Below are 20,983 nucleotides of genomic sequence, written 5' to 3' on the forward strand. Positions count from 1 at the left end.
TGTAAGGTCGCCGCAATCTCTGTATATTTTAGATTGTTCAAGCCATCCAATGGCATCCTTTTTTCTGCCCTGTCAAGTAAAGCGTGCCTCTGCTCCCTGAAATAAAAAAACCGTGGTAAAGAAGACGCTTCCCGCATAGAATAAAATGATGTATTTAGGGGTACTCAGGCGCTATATACGAAGTGCGAAATTCGAACTTCGTATCTTGCCGTCCCGCTGACGGCTTGTATATTATTTCATACGAGAGTGAGAGGGACGGTACGATACGAACTGAGATTTTCGAATTTCGTAGTAGCCCCCCAGATGCTATCCCTGGTTATTCCGTCATGGTTGACAGCCAGGCCTTAAATAATGTAAATACTAACAAAACAGGGAGACCGTAATTAAACTTGAGTGCACAGATAAATTAGATTCATCGTCATCATCATCAGCCTCCCAACAAAGGCCTCCCCCTTAGAACGAACTCGCCACTTGCATTCACCGGTTACCCGCAATTCTCACGATGTCGCCAGTCCACCTAGTGGGAGGCCTCGGTCGCCACTCGAGAACTTTTCTCCCCCAACGGTTATCTGTTCTTCAAGTGATGTGGCCCGCCTATTGCCACTTCAACTTGCATATTTTTACAGCTATGACGGTGACCTTAGTTCTTCGACAAATGAGATTACATGGCCGCTATCCTGTTTTCAGATATGTGCACCTATATAATTATAGTCTAATAACTGCGTCGCTTTAGTCAAAAGGCATAAATAGGGAATATTACTATTACATTCTGCTGTCAAATGCAGCACAAAGCTCAAACCATAAACAGTTTATTGAATATCGAAAATACAAACTGAGACATGGATGCACAGAAAAACCAGAAAAAGAGACCAGCGCTGAGAATCGAACCCAGGTCTTCAGCAATCCGTGCTGCGTGCTATAACCCCTACACCACCGCTGGACAGGAATCTAGACATGATTTTTTCCTATGCATACATATCTCAGGTTGCTTATTTCTACTACGCTACTTATGCAGCAGCACTAGCGACATCTATGTTCCGCTCTCATCGAGAGACGTCTCTCATTTTCGGAACCAACCGCTCACCCAGACATGAGATGTCGCTACTAAGCAATCAAATTATGATTGGGGATTATACCCGTAAAAGTAACAAATTTGGAGTTGAAATAAAAAATACAAAAAGACTCCCAAAAAACCAATCATAGTTTTTTGAATGTCTTAAATGTCCATAGGATGCCATAATATCATATTATTTCAGTTATTTATTTGGAAATATAGCTCAATCGATATTATCAATGTTAATATTATATTATTTTGTTACTAATAAAAATAAATATGTCGTTGATCCGTCATGACCATAAACTATAAAAAACCGGACGGGTGGCGGTTTGTATACATACGATTTGTGCTAGTGTCGGCCCCTGCGCAGAGTTTTGCATAATATTCCCTTAAAATGATAAAATAATTTCCTTGCTCACCGCGAACTTACGATAGCCTTGCTATCGTATAGGTGCGGGTGAGCAAGGAAATTATTTAGTCATTGATATGGACCTCCGCAAAGTAACGCCTGATTCAATAAATTAATTTAATATTCCCTTATTAGATGGATTCACGAGATGAATGAATTACCAAACTCAGGTACTTATGCTGGCGTTAAAATAGTGTTTATACTAACCCTTTCAGTTCTGGTTTATGGTTCAGCATATAATAAACGCTCGTAGCCGGCTCGAAGCGGCATATCTTAATCTCCTTGTTCTCCAAGCGTGAGTAAAAGTCGTCGTCTTCGCCTCCCCATCCATAGTATTGGTTGCTCATACCGTTCACGGTTCGGAATTGGTCGGCACGTATCGCTATAGCTCCACCAAATAGATGTAAATACGGCAAAACGTATCTGAAACAAGGAAAGTCCTTACCAATATACTGAGAAGCACAAAATTTGGCCCACTAAGTACATATACAAAATTACCCATTATTGCATACATTTGAGGGACAGATTCTTTGCCGCTTAGTACCTATAATATAATGAACTAGCTGTTGCCCGCGAACCTTGTCTGCGAAGAATTCGCTTATGCGCGTCCTCGGGAACATCTATTTTTTTCGGGACAAAAAGGTATTCTATTATTTATTTTGAGGTCCTTAAATGATGTATACAGGATTTTCTAGCAATCGGTTCAGTGGCGTGAAACCGGAACAAAAAAAAACTTAATTTTGCATTTACGATAGGTGTATATTAGTAAAGATGTGAAAGTACCTACCTCTAACTGACTTTTCTATTTGTTATCTTTAAAATTTAACAAGTTAGGAACGGATACTGATTTTTATGAATTATAGTCTCAAACTGCATAGAGTTCCTTTAGAAGAACATAGGTAGTCACCCCTACATTAGCAGCATTAGTAGTACATTGTCACCCCTAGTTTGTCTGATGTTTCATGAATATACTATGCTATACTATGTCTAAATTTAGAGTTTGTATAAACCCATATGTGTTGAAAATTTACATATTTATGTTTATATATTATTTATATTCTATCATATTATAACAATTAAAGGAATCGTTACCGTAATCTTGTTATGAAATTATAATACCGAAAATTCTTAGTATCCTTGAATTGTAGGGATGTAATGTATTAAAAAACCCACCTAAATTTATTAATACTGGATGATAAATGTCGGGTTGTACGTGCAAGCGTACAGATTAGCAGGCCGCAGCGGCAGTAGGGTCCACATCGTGTAACACAAGGCAAGGGAAACCTGCCTTCATGGCCAACTTAGCACCAATGTTCATCAACTTTGCCCGTTGAACGGGAGTGAGTCCAATTGCTCGATGACGTAGATGCGGTAGTGTATTTGCTGCCGCCTCAGAAACGTGTGCATGTATATTAGGAAGTCGTGTAGCTGTTCTGGTCTGTTCCTGGAACATTATATTTATTTATCTGTAGGATGACAAAGTTCTGAATATGAAGAATTGCATGACCATAAGCTTGGACAATGTTTACTCTTCCAGTATTTTCGTCTTCACATATAATTAAACAAACTAACAACACAAACAAAAATGAAAAGAAATAAAGTATGCTACAGATATTTCAACAGGACCTAAATTGATTACACATAATATTATGTACCTATTATTTTTAATTTCATAAGAAGAAGAAGGAATATGTTTGTATGGCAACTTTGCCCGTTCAAAAATTTTTGCAGGGAAAAAGAGCAGGCGGGTCACCTGATGGAAAGCAATCTCCACCGCCCATGGACATCCATAACATAGGCTTAACACTTTTTTGTCCTTGACTTCATTAGAGTCAATCATTAGGTCTGGCAGTTAAATTTAACTTCCAGGGTCTTACTGAGTCAATCATTAGGTCCAGCAGTTCAATTCAACTTCCAGGATCTCACTGAGTAAATCATTAAGTCTGGCAGTTCAATTTAATTCGAGGATCTTACTGAGTCAATCATTAGGTCCAGCAGTTCAATTCAACTTCCAGGATCTCACTGAGTAAATCATTAGGTCTGGCAGTTCATTTAACTTCCAGGATCTTACTGAGAGAATCATTAGGTCTAGCAGTTCAATTTAACTTCCAGCATCTTACTGGACGAATCATTAGGTCTGGCAGTTAAATTTAACTACCAGGATCTTACTGACTGAATCATTAGGTCTGGCAGTTAAATTTTACTACCAGGATCTTACTGAGTGAATCATTAGGTCTGGCAGTTAAATTTAACTACCAGGATCTTACTGAGTGAATCATTAGGTCTGGCAGTTCAATTCAACTTCCAGGATCTTACTGAGTGAATTATTAGGTCTGGCAGTTCAATTTAACTTTCAGGGTCTTACTGGACGAACCATTAGGTCTGGCAGTTCAATTTAACTTCCAGGGTCTTACTGGACAAATCATTAGGTCTGGCAGTTCAATTTAACTTCCAGGATCTTACTGAGTGAATCATTAGATGTGGCAGTTCAATTTAACTTCCAGGATTGTCATGGGAATTCCCAAAGTCATCATGGTCTTCATTTATAAAAATAAATATATATATCATGGACAACTCACACCAATTGACCTAGTCCAACGTAAGCTTAGCAAAGCTTGTGTTATAGGTACTAAGCAACGGATAAATATAATTATATAGATACATACATACTTAAATACATATTAAACACCCAAGACCCGAGAACAAACATTCATATTTTTCATAGAAATATCTGCCCCAACACGGAATCGAACTCGGGACCTCAAGCTTCGTGTCAGGTTCTCTAACCACTAGGCTATCTGGTTGTCAACCACCAGATGATTTATGTTGTATGAAAAACATCCATGCTAAGTTGTGATTTCATTATTTATCTACCTGCCTATTTTATGTTTTGTTAATATGTGGTGTTCCATAGAGTCACTTGGGCTGGGAAAATGACTAAAGCATTAATTCAGAGTGTACCTAATAATATAATATACCTATATTGGTACTACTATAGCTGTGCTGAACTTCGGTCTGCACTCCAGCGGCGCGCATTCCCGCCTGCTCTTATCTTTGCGGCCATCATCCAAGTCACCGTCCTTCAAACTTGGGACAAACGTAGTATCATCAAATACAATATCACGATAGTCGCACTCATTAGTACTATTATTTAATTTAAATGATTTCGTTACTGCATAATATAAATTATCTAATATAGCTTCCTTTGGTATGTATTCGTAACTTCGCCCGACCGTTCATATCAGGATGCAATAGCACGATTAAAAATATCACAACTACTGCTCCTATATAATCTTTTTCTTAGGAACATTCCGCATTGCGATTTAATTTATTCAAATAACTATTCAGTATACTATTCCAATTGAATTAAAATTTAGCTCCTGTTTTGTGTATCGATCTATCAATGCGGTTATTGCGGTTGACATGACCAACTGAGTGTGACAACCAAGTGACAACCAGGGGGGGACAGTTGCTATACCGTACTAATTATGTCGATAGCGCCGCCATCTCCTTTATCTAACCTAAAATAAAACAGATTGTTGTCGTTTGTTTCAGATAGATGTCACTGAAAGCTTGAGATCACAAATTTTATTTATTAAAAATATTTTGTCGTTGATAATTACCGCAAAAATGAACTTTATTTTCGAAATTGACAATCGTATTGTAATTTCTAATATAAAAGTCACATAATTGTATCCGCTCAGTCGTTACAAATATTTTTGTGTAGCAACCTCTATGTCAGGCCAGGCGTCTATTCGCGCTCAAGAAGGAACAAGATGGCTACGTTACAATCGAAACTCAAGTGCTCAGACCACATAAAAAGTAAAGACAGTGCTGCAAACGGAAAATTGAGGCTGGTTTAAACTTAAGAAGACTGAATTCAAGCGGTCTCACTTCTCTTTGCAGCCCTGTTTTTAGTTTTTATGTGGTTTGAGCTGGGAAGCAAATCCAGTAAAGTAAAAGAATACTGTGACTATTAATAGCTATACGTATGGATGGATATATACATCAATGGTACTAGTTACGAAATGCAGACGGCGCTTCAAAACTGTCTGCATGAATGAGACGAGAGAGGGCTCTCTTTCCCCGTATATTTTACTACTCTTTGGTGACAACTGTCAGTAACACCTGTGTAAAGGCGTTTTTCTTATTGTGATAATATATCTGTTTTGTTTTTCTAATTTATTATTTACATTATTTCGATCTACTTAATTAATATTAGGATATCAGAACTGTTTTAATTAAATATAACAACATTATTAAAGTATCATCTTAGTATTAAAGCATCAATAAACGTCAAGGCGTGCTAAAGTGCATAACTGCCAAAGAAAATATAACCACTACGTTTGTTTTAACTTGGTTTTAACTGCGTTTTTAACTACGTGTTAACTGCGATTTTGGGGTGACATTCTTTCCCAGCCCGGATAGCACTAACATGGAAATACTGGCCTTGTTTTTTGTGTACATGCCCATAGAAACTGACAGGAGCTTCTATGGGCGTGTACACGAAAAACAAGGAAGGTATTTCAATGTCGGTATTATCCGGGCCGGGAAAGAGTCACCCCGATTTTGCTATATAATATAATAATAATGAGCTACCATTCTGTGGCGGTAAATGTGGGTACATTCAAATTACTCGCGATAAAATACCTTTCAAACATACTATTATAAAATCTCAAAATTACTTTCCTTATTCTCTGGCATCACTCGTGTTTTTTTTTGAAGTTTCGGAAACGGGATGGCTTTAGAAACCGAAAAAGATGCTGTCAACAATACTTCAAACATCACAGAAGACCAAGGAGCGTCAATCAAATCTTTAGAAGTCGTTCGAGGATGTTTTAAAGAATACACTTCCGGAATAATGTATTTTGATCAGAACTTCTTCCAAGGTCAGTTCAGTAGGCATCATAGAATAACACATAGGTATGTTTAATTTCCAGTAGGTAGCTTGTTTTCTTAGCTTTCGTTATGCCGGGTTGAATAATTTAGGTACTATGGGATACCTACATACTTACCTACCTAATTAAAAGTTTAGTTACTTTAGAATATTTGAAATTGAAAACATTAGGCATGAAAATTATAGTAGGTAGGTAGAGGTAGGGTGACGGCACCAATCATGGACCTGTTAAGCATAGTAGTACCCAATCACGGGCGTACCCTAGAAATTGTATGTTCTACAATGTATTATGCCCCGTTTAGGTACCTATGAAGCAGGATCCCTTGCGGGTATATAGCTCACTATTCATAGATTTTACTATTTATAAGTATGTACCTATATAATGATCATCATTCATCAGTAATCCGAATACTATTAGTTATTTATGGAACTGTATCGTAATAGGGATCCTTAAAGTGCGAGTGTGGTTTAATGAAACGAGGCGTAACGGAGGGTCGTTTCATAATAGGGTCACTTTTGAGTGTTTTAAGGCCTCATACATCCATATATTAAATCCTCTATCATGTGTTCAAGAACCACCTGAAGAATGACCTGCATTAACGAGAAATAGGTAGGTATGTATGTTTCATTCATTCAGTATACATGTATAAAGTACTCTGTGTGCCTGCCCCACGAGCTGCGCCCGCTGCGCGCGCGACGACGTGCTGTCGGTAGAGCGGTTCTTCATTTATCACATTTTTTGTATACGTAGCGAAGCACGTACCGGGCTGCTAGTGATATATGAAATCTCATTACGATACCGATATCTGTATCGTTATTCATTACGAGCACTGCTATTTCACGGCAGGATTAGCGAGCAAGATGGTGGTAGCAATCCGGGCGGACCTTGCACAAGGTCCTACCACCTGCATATTAGGATTTGTTCGCCTCATAAATAAAACACGTATTTCTGTACGGACTCCATAATATGATAATGATGCCGTCTGTTTATTGCTAGAACCTTGCTCTATGGATCATCCTAAAGCCTCTTACACATGCACCTACATAATAACACATCCCTAAATATAAATTTACTTAGATCATAATATTCATTCAAATATAATGGCTTCCTTACTTCTCTGCCAGACCTGGTGGTTCGACCTGTCTCTGTTTGCTCCAAGACTTGACCCTCAGTATTGTTTGCACTTAAAATAATGGGTAAAGAGCAGCAAGAAACATCACCTAAGGTAGTTCAATTTATTTAGGTATTGGATACTCCTGTTCTGTAGCATCGCCTTCTTTTTTGTTTCGTCTTGGCGGGGGCAATATACCGTGTCCCCACGATTTTAATTCAAGGCCAATTCATCCATTCAAAGGAGGGTGTTGATGTCTAACAAACAAACTACATTTCAGACCTTGGAAGGAATAAAAATGTACCGGGGCTGATGACGGAGGCTCGATCTCTCGGAGCATCATCTGTATCTTCGAGCCAGCTGTCATCTAACTCTGATGCATCATTCAAGTCTATCAACAGTAACACTCCTTTAAAATGCGAAACGGCGGTTGAAATCGGACACTAACTTATTCAGAGACGCACTCCACAAGTCGAGAAGAACATGAGATTGAATAAAAGCAATCATTCCGAAAATACCCCAGGTAGGTGTTTCATTTTTAACTATGTACAGTCAACGTCATAAATAAGTGATCACTTCTGTACCGTTGTCGCTTTCAGTCGTTACACATTTCGTATGGCTTTTCAAACATGACGTTAAAGTGAGAAGGTACAAAAGTGATCACTTATTTATGACGTTGACTGTACCTACTTACATTGCAGCACTTTTTATTTCCATGTTATTAGGCCCAGTCAGCCCTTGTCTTTTGGCGTTCATTGGTTGACGCTTTCTACCCAAATCTCTCCCTCCTCCCCCAGCGCCAGCCCAGGGGTAGAGCAAGTGGAGCAGCCGCTCCAGGCGCCAAATGGCAAGGGGCGCCGTTTTCTAGTATCCCGTGCAAAGTAAATATTTGATGCCGCCTTTTGAGAGACAATCTTGCTCTACCTTGATCAAAGGATAGAGTAGATAGATGGTGCCCCCATCCTCCCCCCACCCCCTCTAGCCGCACCTCTTAAAAATCGCTAGGTATCAAATTTTGTTTTTGCACGTTGTGATTGATTGTAGTTGAATGCCCCCGTAATGCCACCAGGCCCTAGTGGCTGCTCTTACCTTCTCTTACTTTTAATTAGGTGAAGTATAAGTTTGCTAACTTAACTAACGATTTACTCCTAATGACAGTGATACCTACAAGGTTGAAAGCGCATTAGCACCGTTTATTATTCGGCGATTTTTGTATAACCGGTTTACCGAGTGAGGCAGCTTACCTGCCTGCACTCTATGAATCGAAAAATAAGATTAAAATAGTAGATTCTACAACGAGTGCATAAAATAAACCAGAGACGTTTATGTCCACTCTAACTGCAGACGAGGGTAGGTACTAAATAGTTAAGTCGAGAGTAAATTGGGTTTTATTGAAAAGTTGTACACCCGGTTTTTCACTTTGATTGCAAGACAGTCAAACATCTCCACGAGGTTTTCGGCGAAGTAAAACATCGTGAAGAAACCTGTACAGTCAAGGGCATAAATATATATACGTTCCCAGGGCGTCAAAAATACCTGTACAGTTGATTAGCCAGAAATATCTGTACGGTAATCCGACCAAAAAATATGTGATCATTTAGTTAGTCAAAAAGATCTAAACATTTACATGGCCATAAATAAATGTACAATGTCAGTCAAATATATGTAGGCAAATAGGAGGCCATAAATATCTATACACGCAACTCTCACATATATAAGAACAAAACCCAAGCCAAAAATATCTATACAGTCAAGGGCAATAATATCTATACAACAAACAAACAAGATTTCTAATTTTGAATTATGACAATCACCGAAAAGAGCACCGTTCTGTCATGATCGCTTTGTCCTTTTCATTTTGATCGTGACGTCATTGACGTGTTATTTGTGTTACCTTTCACCCTATTATTTTATATTCTGCTTAATAGCTATATACCATACAAGATAGGCAAGAAAAAAGGGCAAAAATATCTATACACTTTAGTTCCTTGTCACTTTAACCACTGTGACAATTCATATATGGCAGTTCAAATATGACGAAAATAGACAAGGTACTAAAGTGTACACATATTTTTGCACATAAATTTTAAAGTAGGTATCGACCTAAGTACCTTATTTAGGTCACTTTTAAAAGCCTTTTTTAAAAAATAATTTATACTTGTAATGAATCGTTGATGTATAGCCGGGCATGTGCACACCGGAGTTTATTTTTGATACCCCTACTTATGAAAAAATAAAACCAATTACTAAAAGCTACATTTTTTTATTTGAAAAACTTAGGTAAATTACTTTCATCATAAAAAAAGGCTACACATTTTTTTAATACTTAAATTACCTACGTTCATCATAAAAAATCCATATCTTCTTCATATTAACAACCTAATATTTTGTATACCCTCCATCTGCATCTTTCACCGCTTGCAAACGGTCTTTTAGGTCGTCCTTTGGATGCATGATTCCTTACATTTCCTTCTTCTCTATACCTTTTCACCCATAAATATACAGTACTCCTCTAAACAAATAAAAGTAACAATAAGTCAATGAATACCAGTTTTGCTACAAAAGGGGTATTAAAAAAACATTCGGCGCACTCACCATTACACCCAATTCCTCAGCAATTTGTAATATGGGAATTCTGTCTTCCCTCATCATTACGATGCGGTGTTTTATATGGTCTGAAACCCTGTACATTATTTTTAAATATTTTCGATAATATCAATGTGTACCGATATCCAGAATAGCATTAAATTAGATTATTACACATAACATAAATCAAATTGACGCATATCAATGGCAAAACTTGACATTCGAATACATTATTATCATTAAGTAGGTAAGTACTAAGTGGCCAGTATTTATAGTGCTGATATAACCTTTTTTAAAATAGTTTTAATGTGAATGATACTTCGAATTATGTGTACATATTAATGCCTTGAGTGTATAGATATTTTTGGCTTGGGCTTTGTTTTTATGTATCTGAGAGTTGCGTGTATAGATATTATGGCCTCCTATTTGCCTACATATATTTGACTGACATTGTACCTTTATTTATGGACATGTAAATGTCTACATCTTTTTGACTAATTAAATGATCACATATTTTTGGCCGGATTACCGTACAGATATTTCTGGCTAATCAACTGTACAGGTATTTTTGAAGCCTTGGAACGTATATATATTTATGCCCTTGACTGTACACACCTGCGAAGCAATTCATTGGTGTGTGTGAAGTTCCCTATCCGATCTGGACCCACGTGGCAACTTCAGCCCAAGCCCTTTGAGAGGAGCCACCAGTGGGCCATGTACAGGCCGAGATGATGATTTATTACCACTGATTTATGACTTTATTTATTTATTTATGATTATATTTTATTGTTTATTCATGGCTGATGAAGTCTGATTTTCCTTGGTCTTTGACGGTGATTTTACTTTATGCACAAGAGCATAAAAGTTATTTTATGTCGCCCAAAGCTTTCTTAAATACAAAAAATACGAGTACTTAGTGAAAAATAATTTACTTACTGCCAGAATAGCAAGGCATCATAATCATTACACATTAGCTATCACCATTGAGCAATTTAGAGTCGTCACAGACGAAATACCAGTAAGTAAATAAATACATAAGCGTATTGTATGCTAAGAAAAAGTTATTATATTTAATAATTTAATAAATTTATCAAGAAGCAAGTAGGTAGTGTAGTGTAAAAGACGCTAAAAACCTCATGGGGCCTACGGACAAGTACCTTTCTAAGCTTTATTACCCTGTCTGATTTTTATAATAAATTTGCCATTACACCATATCATCCGTTCAGCAATAAAATACTAATTGAACTTTTTACTGAACCTGGTTATCGTAGCGATAATATTGCTTTATATAAACACGACAACTCACGAATACGAATATAGATCGCTGACATCATCCATGATTTCAAGTCAACGGTCAACGCTTCTTAAATCAATAGCAAGTAATAACGCCCAAGTTCAGTCGTCTTAGGTTTTTTAAAAATTAAATTTAAACTTTTTATTCTTTTGGCTATATTACTGCTCACCTGTTAAAGATGGTGCCTCAGTTTATTGGTCTCGTTCGATTGGTGGCCACTTCAACATACATACGAGGTGGCATTTAGTGTCGTAGTATTTTTCAAAAGGACACTGTACTCGAGTCAACATGACTGAGTCCAAGGCTTTTGTGAACGTAGAAGTGGAGATTGAGTGTGGGATAGACGCATCAGTGTTGAGTGATGTTGAGTGGTTTATGTTATCAGGGGGGTCGCCTCGGAAGGAGAGGAACCACCGTCGCAACGCGAAGACTAAGACTTGGAAGTTCGTAGACTTGTGCACATGGATTGGTATGAAGGTATGTTTTTTTATAAATTTAAGTATATTGTATGTGGCAAAGGCTTACATGTGTGTGTCCGTTTCATATACAGGTACGTTAATTTGCTTTTATTGCCACTTTTATAAACGAGTCGATCAACTTTTATGTGAGCTCTTTGTCATTGCAATGTCTCCTGGGTCACGCATTAAAAGTTTGGTTTTATGTGGTACAAACATTGAGCTATTATTCGAAGTAGTAATAACTAATCAATGTATCATCACTATTGTCTCCGAGTTATGGGACAGAATAACAACACTTAGGACCACTTGCACAGTCCAAGGTAAAAAAATTAAAACGTTGATCCGGGGTAAGGGATGAAAGTTCCATACGTTTTAACACTGCGCTTAACTCTAGGTTGGCAGCTAACTCGGGATTATGTAGACCAGTGTTTTTCTACCTGTGGGTCGTGACCCCCAGGGGGGTCGCGAAGCCCCTATTTTTTGCTGGGAAAACTACTTCTGTAAAAAAAAACATGAAAATATGTATCAAGTAATAAAATGTTAACTATATATAATAATATTTGTCACAAAATAATATACATGAAAAAAAAGCAATGGAGGGGGGTCGCGAAATATTTCTTCATACTAAAAGGGTCCCAGGTCTACGTAACCCCCCTTCAAAGTTGATTAACCCTAATAAAAAGCACAGTCAAACTCAAAAGTAACTAAATCCCTTGGTGTTTATTTTTGTCACTTGATTTGAGACCACTATTTACTACTACAAAATATTAAGGGGTTGAGATAGGCTATACTTTTGCGCTGGCTACCTATAAAATAGTGGTGACAATTTATTTTTTATTTCAGAGTTATCAGTCCATCACGGGTATGTTGCGGGAGCCACCGTCCATCAAGCAAGAGTATGACCAAAGACAAGAGGTGAGGGAACTCAAGAAATACCTGAAGGAGGTGGACAGCAAGCATGCCAGGCTGGTGTGGCAGTACGAGGCGCTGCAGGAACAGATGAAGATTATGACTGCCAAAATGGAGGATATGGACAAGAGGCTAAGGTAAACTAGTCGTTTAAACGTCTAGATAAATAAAACAGAGTCGTAGCCCGAAGACGTCATATTCGAAGGCCATATAATTCAAGGACAAAATCGACATGTCTTTATTAAATATAGGCTATAAGTAACAAGCACTTATGAATGTCAAGAAAACACCACCGGTTTGGAAGAACCTCTGTTGAGATTGAAGTTCTAAGCACTCAACGTGATTTTCAGGTCTCAATCAGAAGTCCAGTTCAGGTCTCCAGCGATCCCCCCGCCTCCCCCGCCACCGCCACCGCCTCCACCACCCCCTCCACCCCCATCCGGCCTAAAGGTCGGGCGCTCCAACACGCTGCCGCGGTGCGGGTCGGCACCCCCGCGGATAGCTGGCCCTCGACTCACCATAACTCCTGAAGACATAGCCAATGTTAAATTACGGAAAGCTAAGGTAACATAGGTCATATTAATAGTCTAGATCAGAGGTTCTCAAAGTGGTCCGTAGGCGTGAAAAAAAAATGGGGGTTTGGGAATATGTAGCAAAATAGTGAAACGTTTTCGCTGCAAATGTCATGTTGGTATGCTAAACATCCGCCAAAGAAATCTTCGGGAAATTGATTGTGAGAAGGTTTCATCCTGTGCGCGATGCAGTATACTTACTTTTAGGATCGACCACACGTACTGGAGCTGGAAATAGGCTCAAAGGAATACGGAAAGCAATTACATGGCGTTCATAATCATAAGGATATTACCATCGTACAAACCTACCGGCGGACAACGGGTCGCAATGGACTTTTCATTTGTAAACTGCATCAGCGTATTTTTAAGCTTCGGTGTACTTAATCGATCCTTAATCGTTATTAGAAGTTCATTCAGTGGCGTAGCTAAATAATCGGGATAGGCGGTGCCATGTGGGTACCGAGGACCTAACCAAACGCTCGGGAGCTCTCGACCCTGACCTACACATTACGCATGAAAAAAAAAACTAGCGCAAAAAACGTCACGAAAGTGAAAATTATAAGCTGAAATTAGGGTGCCCACTTTTTTTGTCTGCAGTGCTGGTTTACCTAGCTACGCCTAAGTTCGTTATTGCGTTTTATCGTAGTAGACGGTAGCTACATCACTAAAATAAGTTGACAGCCCGCCAAATTTATCGGTTTTTGGACTTTGAGTAGTTGTGTACCTACTGGGTTTAAGGTGTTCATTGTGTCTTAAAGAAAGCATATTAAATGATAAGAAAATTACTCAGGCTATTTACTACACGTTTCTAGGACAATCCGATACGAACAAAGCCTCAACAGAAGCCCCCACAGCCACTAGTGACGCAGCTGATGCTGCAGACGACGCGCGCCAAACTCGGCCGCGCGCGGCCCCCCGCTGCCTCCACGCCCAAACAGCAGCTCGGCGAGCTAGAGAAGTAAGAGTCTGACTCTCAGACTGAGGTCGATCAGGTTTGATGATCTGTTTAATCATCAATCGCCTCATTTCATTTAGAAGTTAGTACATAACTACATAGATAAAGTTTATACGCATACATACACGTCAGAAGTAGGTAATATAATAGGCATTTTTCATCTGTGTCGCGCATCGTCGCGAGTGCGTGCTTCAAAAGTCGCCTTGTCGCACAAAGCTTATACAATACAGTTAGGTCAGCAGTCAAAACAATATCTTAACCTTTTACTTTTTGGTTTCAGTTAAGATCGACATATTATATACTCGTATTTGGTACGTTCACAAGCAACTACTCTCTATATACATTTTATATACATTGTAGAATAGAAGTACACAGTAGTTTTCGCGCTTGATTCGGATTTGACAAATGCAGTTTTGGTTTTATGGTAGAGCAAGTGGCGCGGCCACTCTAGGCGCCTGGCACAAAATCAGGTGGCAGAGTGCGAGAGTACTAAAAGATGCATGAAGAAAAATGTTTACAAGCACGTCAACTGATTCATATTAAAAAGACAATATCTTAATAATAATGTGACTAATAAGTAAGTAAGTTGTCTGGGAAAAAAATTGCAATTAGAAGTAAATATTATGACTATTATGACATTTATGACGTTCTCATTATAGGTCAAAAGAGATAAAAAGAACACGGTGTTGTTGCGATTGATGTAAATATTGTATTTAATTAAAGTAAATACGTGGCGTTTGTTAGTTCTTGACCGTAAAGCATAAATTCCTTGTAGCGTTTCACCGAATCGCATTTCACCTCGATCGTATTTTTACCTAATATACCTTTTTTTTTAGTTTGACCTGTATTGTTCTGGAAATAAATTACTATATACTAAAAAAAAAAAAATTATACACGTCCCAATCGTTTATTATTTTAGTCGCTATACATTTTAGTCGCATTTCACCTCGATCGTGCATTTGTATCGCGTTGTGTCTCAATCGTGATTTTTTAGTCTCTATTAGTTTTAGTCGCATCTCACCTCGATCGCGTAGTATTATGTATTTTAGTACAAACATCAATTAACTTGTCAAATTAATTAGTCCCAAGCAAACATCGATCGCGGCGAAATGCGTCTAGGGTAAAATACTACTCGAAAAATGAGATGCTACAAATTAATTATAAGGTAAAGGTACACTATTCCGGGATAGTACATTATGCCGTGGTATTTTGGTTTTTGTCGTAAAATAAGGAAACAATCAGTAAAATCATAACTTAATGCAATACTTCATTAACTATAGCTTAAATACAACCGAAAAACACGATTTTTGAATTATGTAATATCTTTTAAAGCCGTGAGGCACTTTCAAACGCGTCCGTCGCAACCCCGCAGTAGTTCGGTACGGGCGTGTTGTCAGTGAGCGTAATGTGGCAGCGGAACTTCGTAAGGATTTGCTGTGATACTGGTAAGTTTATTTATACAAAATTTGTATCACTGTTGTTTTATAGTTATTAATAGACTTATTTATCACCTTTTCAAGTTAACTGAAAGCATATTTAAAGTAAAATACTCGCTCCCGTAATTATGTACACCAATCTGACGCGATGTACCCAATTGCGTGAGTATCACGGAATAAGGGAAAGTCAGTCCGAAATGTTTTAATCTTTTGTTTCTATCTAGGATTAAATTTATTCATATGTTTGATGTGAATAAGTTAAGTAAGGACTGCAGATTATTGTGACGTAATTACGGTATATGGATTTTTTTAAATTTGAGTGTTATAATTGAGAACGAAATGTATACTCGTTAAGTCATACGTACGAAATAATGGAGTATGGCATCGATATTAAATTTGTTTTATTTTATAAAATCAGAGCACAAAGGTTATTTATTTCGATTTTATGAGTATAATTGTTATATTATCTTCCAATCTATTAAAAAAAAATCTTGTTTTTTATTTATTATAACCATTTTTTTGGACCCCCGTAATTATGTACACGACTTTTGTACCAATGTCCCTTATTCCGGTATTATGAAAAAAATAAAAATAAACTATGGGGAGGGGTCCATTCTGTTTTTAGGCTTCCTTAGTCAACTAGAAACCCTTATCCACCATGTCCGTTTGTCCGTCCGTCCACGGTTTAGCTCAGTGATCATTAGTACTTGAAAGCTGAAATTTGCATGGGTATAATACATATATAAATATAATATAATACATATAATAATATATTGTTACCTTTTTCAGGTAAAAAATGGCCTCATCCAATATATACGCCGAAATACTTCAAAAGTCGTTAAGATGTAAATGATGGGACAGTGACTATCATACTTTAATATGATTATCAAACAAAATCTAATTTTGTTTTTGTTCTAGAAGTTATTTTATTATTTGATATATTCAAATTATTAAGTTGAATCAATAAATTTAACTAAGCATGTTTTTCATTTTGTCATTTTAATTTAGAGTACCTAAGTAGAGTATAATAAATTTCCCCCTCCAATTCCAATTCCTCCAATTCACGCAATACAATTTTTTTTTATTACGTGATTATAATCATCATTTAAAAAAAGTATTTTAAAGCAACTATCTTGATAGATGCTTGAACAATGTGAACTTTAAACATAGCACGGAATTACGTACAACGACTCCCGGAATTAAGTCCAGAGCCAAATTTTATCACGGAATAAGGGACAAACGAAGGGTTTAGCGAAATAACGTTTATTTCTATAAATTAAAAGCTACGAAGTAAAATAATATCCTACATCCATCTTAAAAGACATATCCCTAAAATAAAATAGTTACTACATCTAGAATCTTCGTATTTTTTTTTAAATCCGCAGTCAAAGTAGGAAACGCCTTAATATACCGTAATAAGGTACATTTACCTTACTAATGTAAAAAGCTACGCGATAAATTGCGTCAAGTACCTAAATGATTCTATTGAAATTTTGTTAGTTCGAGGTAAAATGCGATTTTGTAAATCGCTACAAGGAATTTATGCTTTTGAGGTAAAGAACTAACAAACGATAAGTGGGTAGGTAGGTAGTTAGTAGTTACGTAGCGTGACGCAAAATTTTGTCACTTGTACGGCAGTTAGTGTCTTATGCAGATCTTTATTTTTACAAGCTTTTATTTAGCTGCCATGTTTGTTTGTTTGGGTCAAATCTTGGAAGCTAAATTTGACCTACTTTCAATGGTTGGATTGACTTGAAATTAGGCATAGATACTTATGTTAATCAGGTGACAATACAACAATCTGGTAGTAAAATCCTGGTGGTCCGGCCAGGATCGTCTCCGCAGGATAGTTAATGGCATCGATTTAAAATTTGAAGAGATGTAGTTTAGATGACAATGCAAGTATTGCAGTCTTCAAAAAAATACAGTCATCAAACAAAGCATGTTTTAAAAACGAAATTTTTAACAAAAGTTAGTTGCTCTTTATTATCTGTATATTCCGTTTAATTTAAGGTTTGAATTAACGGTCAAATTGTAACACACGTTTCTCGATATTTCGAACACGAATTGACTAAAAATACCTACATGCACATTTATTAGCGGTATTTATTATGTTTTTGTTATAGAAGTTCACACAATTTTAAATAGTTTCGTTGTTTCATTTAAAAACGTGTGCAAATTTCACCGTTAAGTTTCAAATGTTAAAATAAAAGGAGTAAGTATAGTTGGCGCGATACAAGATAAGTAGCTAAGTAAATGCTGCAGTAAATGCAGTAAATGCTTTTCGACTCATTTATTATTTCTCATTTATTTTCATTTATTACTGACTAACCTAGTTCAATATATTTTTTCTCAAAAACCAATACAATTAGTAATATTTAATCATTTGCTTTTCAGGTAGGTAAGTAGATAAGTCCCTACCTTTAAAAACGTTAAACTTTTTGATTCAGCAATCAGAAATGTTTATTTGCTAAAGCACAGTTACAATGATGTGAGATTGCGTGTTTTATATGTATATATATTACATTTATTTATGTGGTAATCTACCTACTTATCTTTAAAGCTGCTGGAAGTAGATTCCAATTATAAAATATTTATCTACTAGTGGAAAGTTAGACTATTCCTGACTGATAGCCACTTTTTGTCTTGGAAAAGTGCATAATTTACGTGAAAGTTAGACGAAGTTGATATGAAAAAAAAGTATTATTTTACTATTATGATTGGTTTTTTGGAGTCTTTTTGCATTTTTTATTTCAACTCCAAATTTGTTACTTTTACGGTGATCCCGTAAAACCATATCGAAAATACAAACTGAGACATGGATGCACAGAAAAACCAGAAAAAGAGACCAGCGCTGCGTGCTATAACCCCTACACCACCGCTGGACAGGAGTCTAGACACAAATTTTTCCTATGCACACATATCTCAGGTTGTTTTTTCTACTACACTACTTAACGACTTATTTTACGGTATCATCATAAGGATATTTTTTCCTGATAAAATAGCATCTTAAATAAAGGGAAGACCATAATTTTTTATCTACATTTATAATTTTAGGCAAATTAAAACGGCTGCATTTTTTACCATTTGGGGGGTTCGATTCCCGATTCAGGCAGAGGATTATTTAAAATCAAAATTAATTTCAGAAAAATTGACTACCTGAAATAATTTAATTAAGATACTTTCACTCCGTACAGCATAGCTGCGGGACACCCTGCAGTTAAATATGTTAACCCTGTGTGTTTTCAAATTTGAACGGTTCTGACAAATAGGATCGATAGCGTTCAATAAAGTGATTTGTACCTACTTGAAAAAAAAATTTAGTTAAAAGGTGATTTATTTTATTTCAGATGCCTCCTCCAAGACACCTGGGTATCATCTCTTTACCGGCGGCGAGCCGCCCGCGGCACTTTCCGCAGCGCGGAAGACGTTCGCATTCGACCCTACCCCACGCGCTCCAACAGATCCCCCCGCTCCCCTCGCTCCCCTCGCTCCCCTCGATCCCCCAGATCTAACTCCCTACCCCGAGGACCCATGTCACCCATCAAGCATCCCCTAACAGTCCCGAGCTAGATTAGACTCGACATTAATTTTAGTGGTACCTAAACTTAACGTAGCTTCATAATTAAGCGTCTGCTACAATGCAACTTTGATTTGCCAGAAAAGATCATAAATGGAGTCCTAATCTAAGTAATTATTTCGAGTTTTGGCTGGATTTAGTGCTCGACCGACGATCAATACCCTACTGATCTTCTGGTCAGGTTAGGTCAGAACACACGTAGATGATACCTACTAAATCCAGGCTTAGAATTATTGAAGCTCGGACAAGGCAGGACTTCGATTCAAAAATCGTATGTGCAGTGTAGCAAGCGCTTGGTAAAGCGGCCTGCGCAGCTATAGTTAACATTAATTGTATATATGATTGATTTTGTAAATACCTGTGATGAAAGGTAGAATTAACACTGACGTTTGACAAGCCATAATTCGGCTTACTGTTTAATTTTATATTCCGCTCAAAAACGTCTTAGGGATTATGAATGAGCCAATTCGTGCATGTATTTGAAAATGGATGCCTGCCTAGACATTATTGAGCAAGGGTAGTTTCTTAGTAATTGATTTATGAATGAAACTTTTTAGCCTTACTAATAATAATCGTATCGGAGATCATGTTTTTGATGATTTTACTATATTAGTTATAATTGCAGCAATGTAAAGCTAGGCTAGACGTTACTGAACAATATTTTGTTTAAACATTTTACAAGTTGATTGTGATTGTTTTTAGGCATTGTCTGGCTAATAAAAATGCGAAATTTTATTAAAATAATCGATAAATAACAAAATGTGTGCTTTCACTATTGTATTTTTCACCTACGATGCACTTGAAATTTTTCCGAATTACGCATGCTATGTTCGCAAAATATTTAAAAAAAATATTTCTATTTTAAAGCAAAATAGTCAAAAACATGTTAAACTGCACTTTTTTTAATATATAGCAATATCAGTGTCCATTAAATGAAATCCATCGAATACGATAGAAAAATATATATTTTTTAAATGACGCCTACTAGACACTGGCAAAATTGTCCTCCAACGGATGGACAGAGCCATATTTTTCTAAAAAAACAACAATGTGTGAAACGGAACAGAGTAGTGACGTGACACAACATTATCGGCAATTGCCGCGGTTCATTATTCAATAACAATGAACACTAAGATATTTTAAAATTTTAAACAAAACTTGCAAGAATTTTTAAACGCGGCTATTTGGAACGCGGCCGCAGCCATTTTGTGGCCAGTGCTTGTCAGTATCATGGGTCTGCCTTGTATACGAGTTGAGTTTCCGTTGCATTTTCTTAGCATTGTATTTTGTTATTGTTCATTTCTGTTATTATTATTGTTGACTTTTGTTACTGTTTCTCGTTAAGTTTGTTGTTATTTTTTGGCAAAATGCCGAAACGGTCTAAAAAGACTGTTTTGAACTCCCAGTCGGGAGTTTGTAATACGTTTTAGGGATTATTTCGAGCGAGAACGAGAAAACGGTGGCCCGGTGGGTGGAAAACTGGAAAAATATTATTTTTTTAAATATAATGCAACCTCCAAAAATAGGCACTGATAACAACTCTTAGAAAAATCGATAGTTCACTTGATAAATGGTACATCTCTAAAACTGTCGAAACTCGAAACGTCACAGAACTTATCATAGGTGAAATAAGTTCAGTGTACCTATTCTAGAGACTCCTAGCGCCAACGTAGAAAAACTGCAACATCCTGCATCGCAGCTCGCACTACTGAAAACGC

At 37.0% G+C, this 20,983-nt stretch overlaps 1 protein-coding gene, 1 long non-coding RNA gene and 1 pseudogene across 3 annotated transcripts; 2 read left to right on the plus strand and 1 right to left on the minus strand.

Moving 5' to 3' along the window:
- Nucleotides 1-8: 8 nt before the first annotated feature.
- Nucleotides 9-3,843, minus strand: LOC141432941 (beta-1,4-galactosyltransferase 5-like; the record flags this gene model as incomplete). The annotated part of the gene is given in 8 exon segments (XM_074094775.1): nucleotides 9-96; nucleotides 1,674-1,889; nucleotides 2,640-2,681; nucleotides 2,683-2,717; nucleotides 2,719-2,795; nucleotides 2,798-2,910; nucleotides 3,122-3,219; nucleotides 3,832-3,843. Coding segments are annotated over 8 exon segments (681 nt in total), but the record flags the coding sequence as incomplete, so codon positions are not given.
- Nucleotides 3,844-6,120: 2,277 nt separating this feature from the next.
- Nucleotides 6,121-20,019, plus strand: LOC141432429 (uncharacterized; annotated as a pseudogene). The gene is made up of 7 exons (XR_012451833.1): nucleotides 6,121-6,355; nucleotides 7,756-7,998; nucleotides 11,741-11,832; nucleotides 12,657-12,859; nucleotides 13,073-13,286; nucleotides 14,107-14,252; nucleotides 19,036-20,019. The product of XR_012451833.1 is annotated as an uncharacterized protein (transcript).
- Nucleotides 14,574-16,674, plus strand: LOC141432437 (uncharacterized). Its single transcript, XR_012451834.1, has 2 exons — nucleotides 14,574-15,694; nucleotides 16,475-16,674. It is a non-coding gene; the product is annotated as an uncharacterized lncRNA (long non-coding RNA).
- Nucleotides 20,020-20,983: the final 964 nt, after the last annotated feature.

The sequence above is a fragment of the Choristoneura fumiferana genome, chromosome 11, assembly GCF_025370935.1.
Source record: "Choristoneura fumiferana chromosome 11, NRCan_CFum_1, whole genome shotgun sequence".
Classification (NCBI taxonomy): domain Eukaryota; kingdom Metazoa; phylum Arthropoda; class Insecta; order Lepidoptera; family Tortricidae; genus Choristoneura; species Choristoneura fumiferana.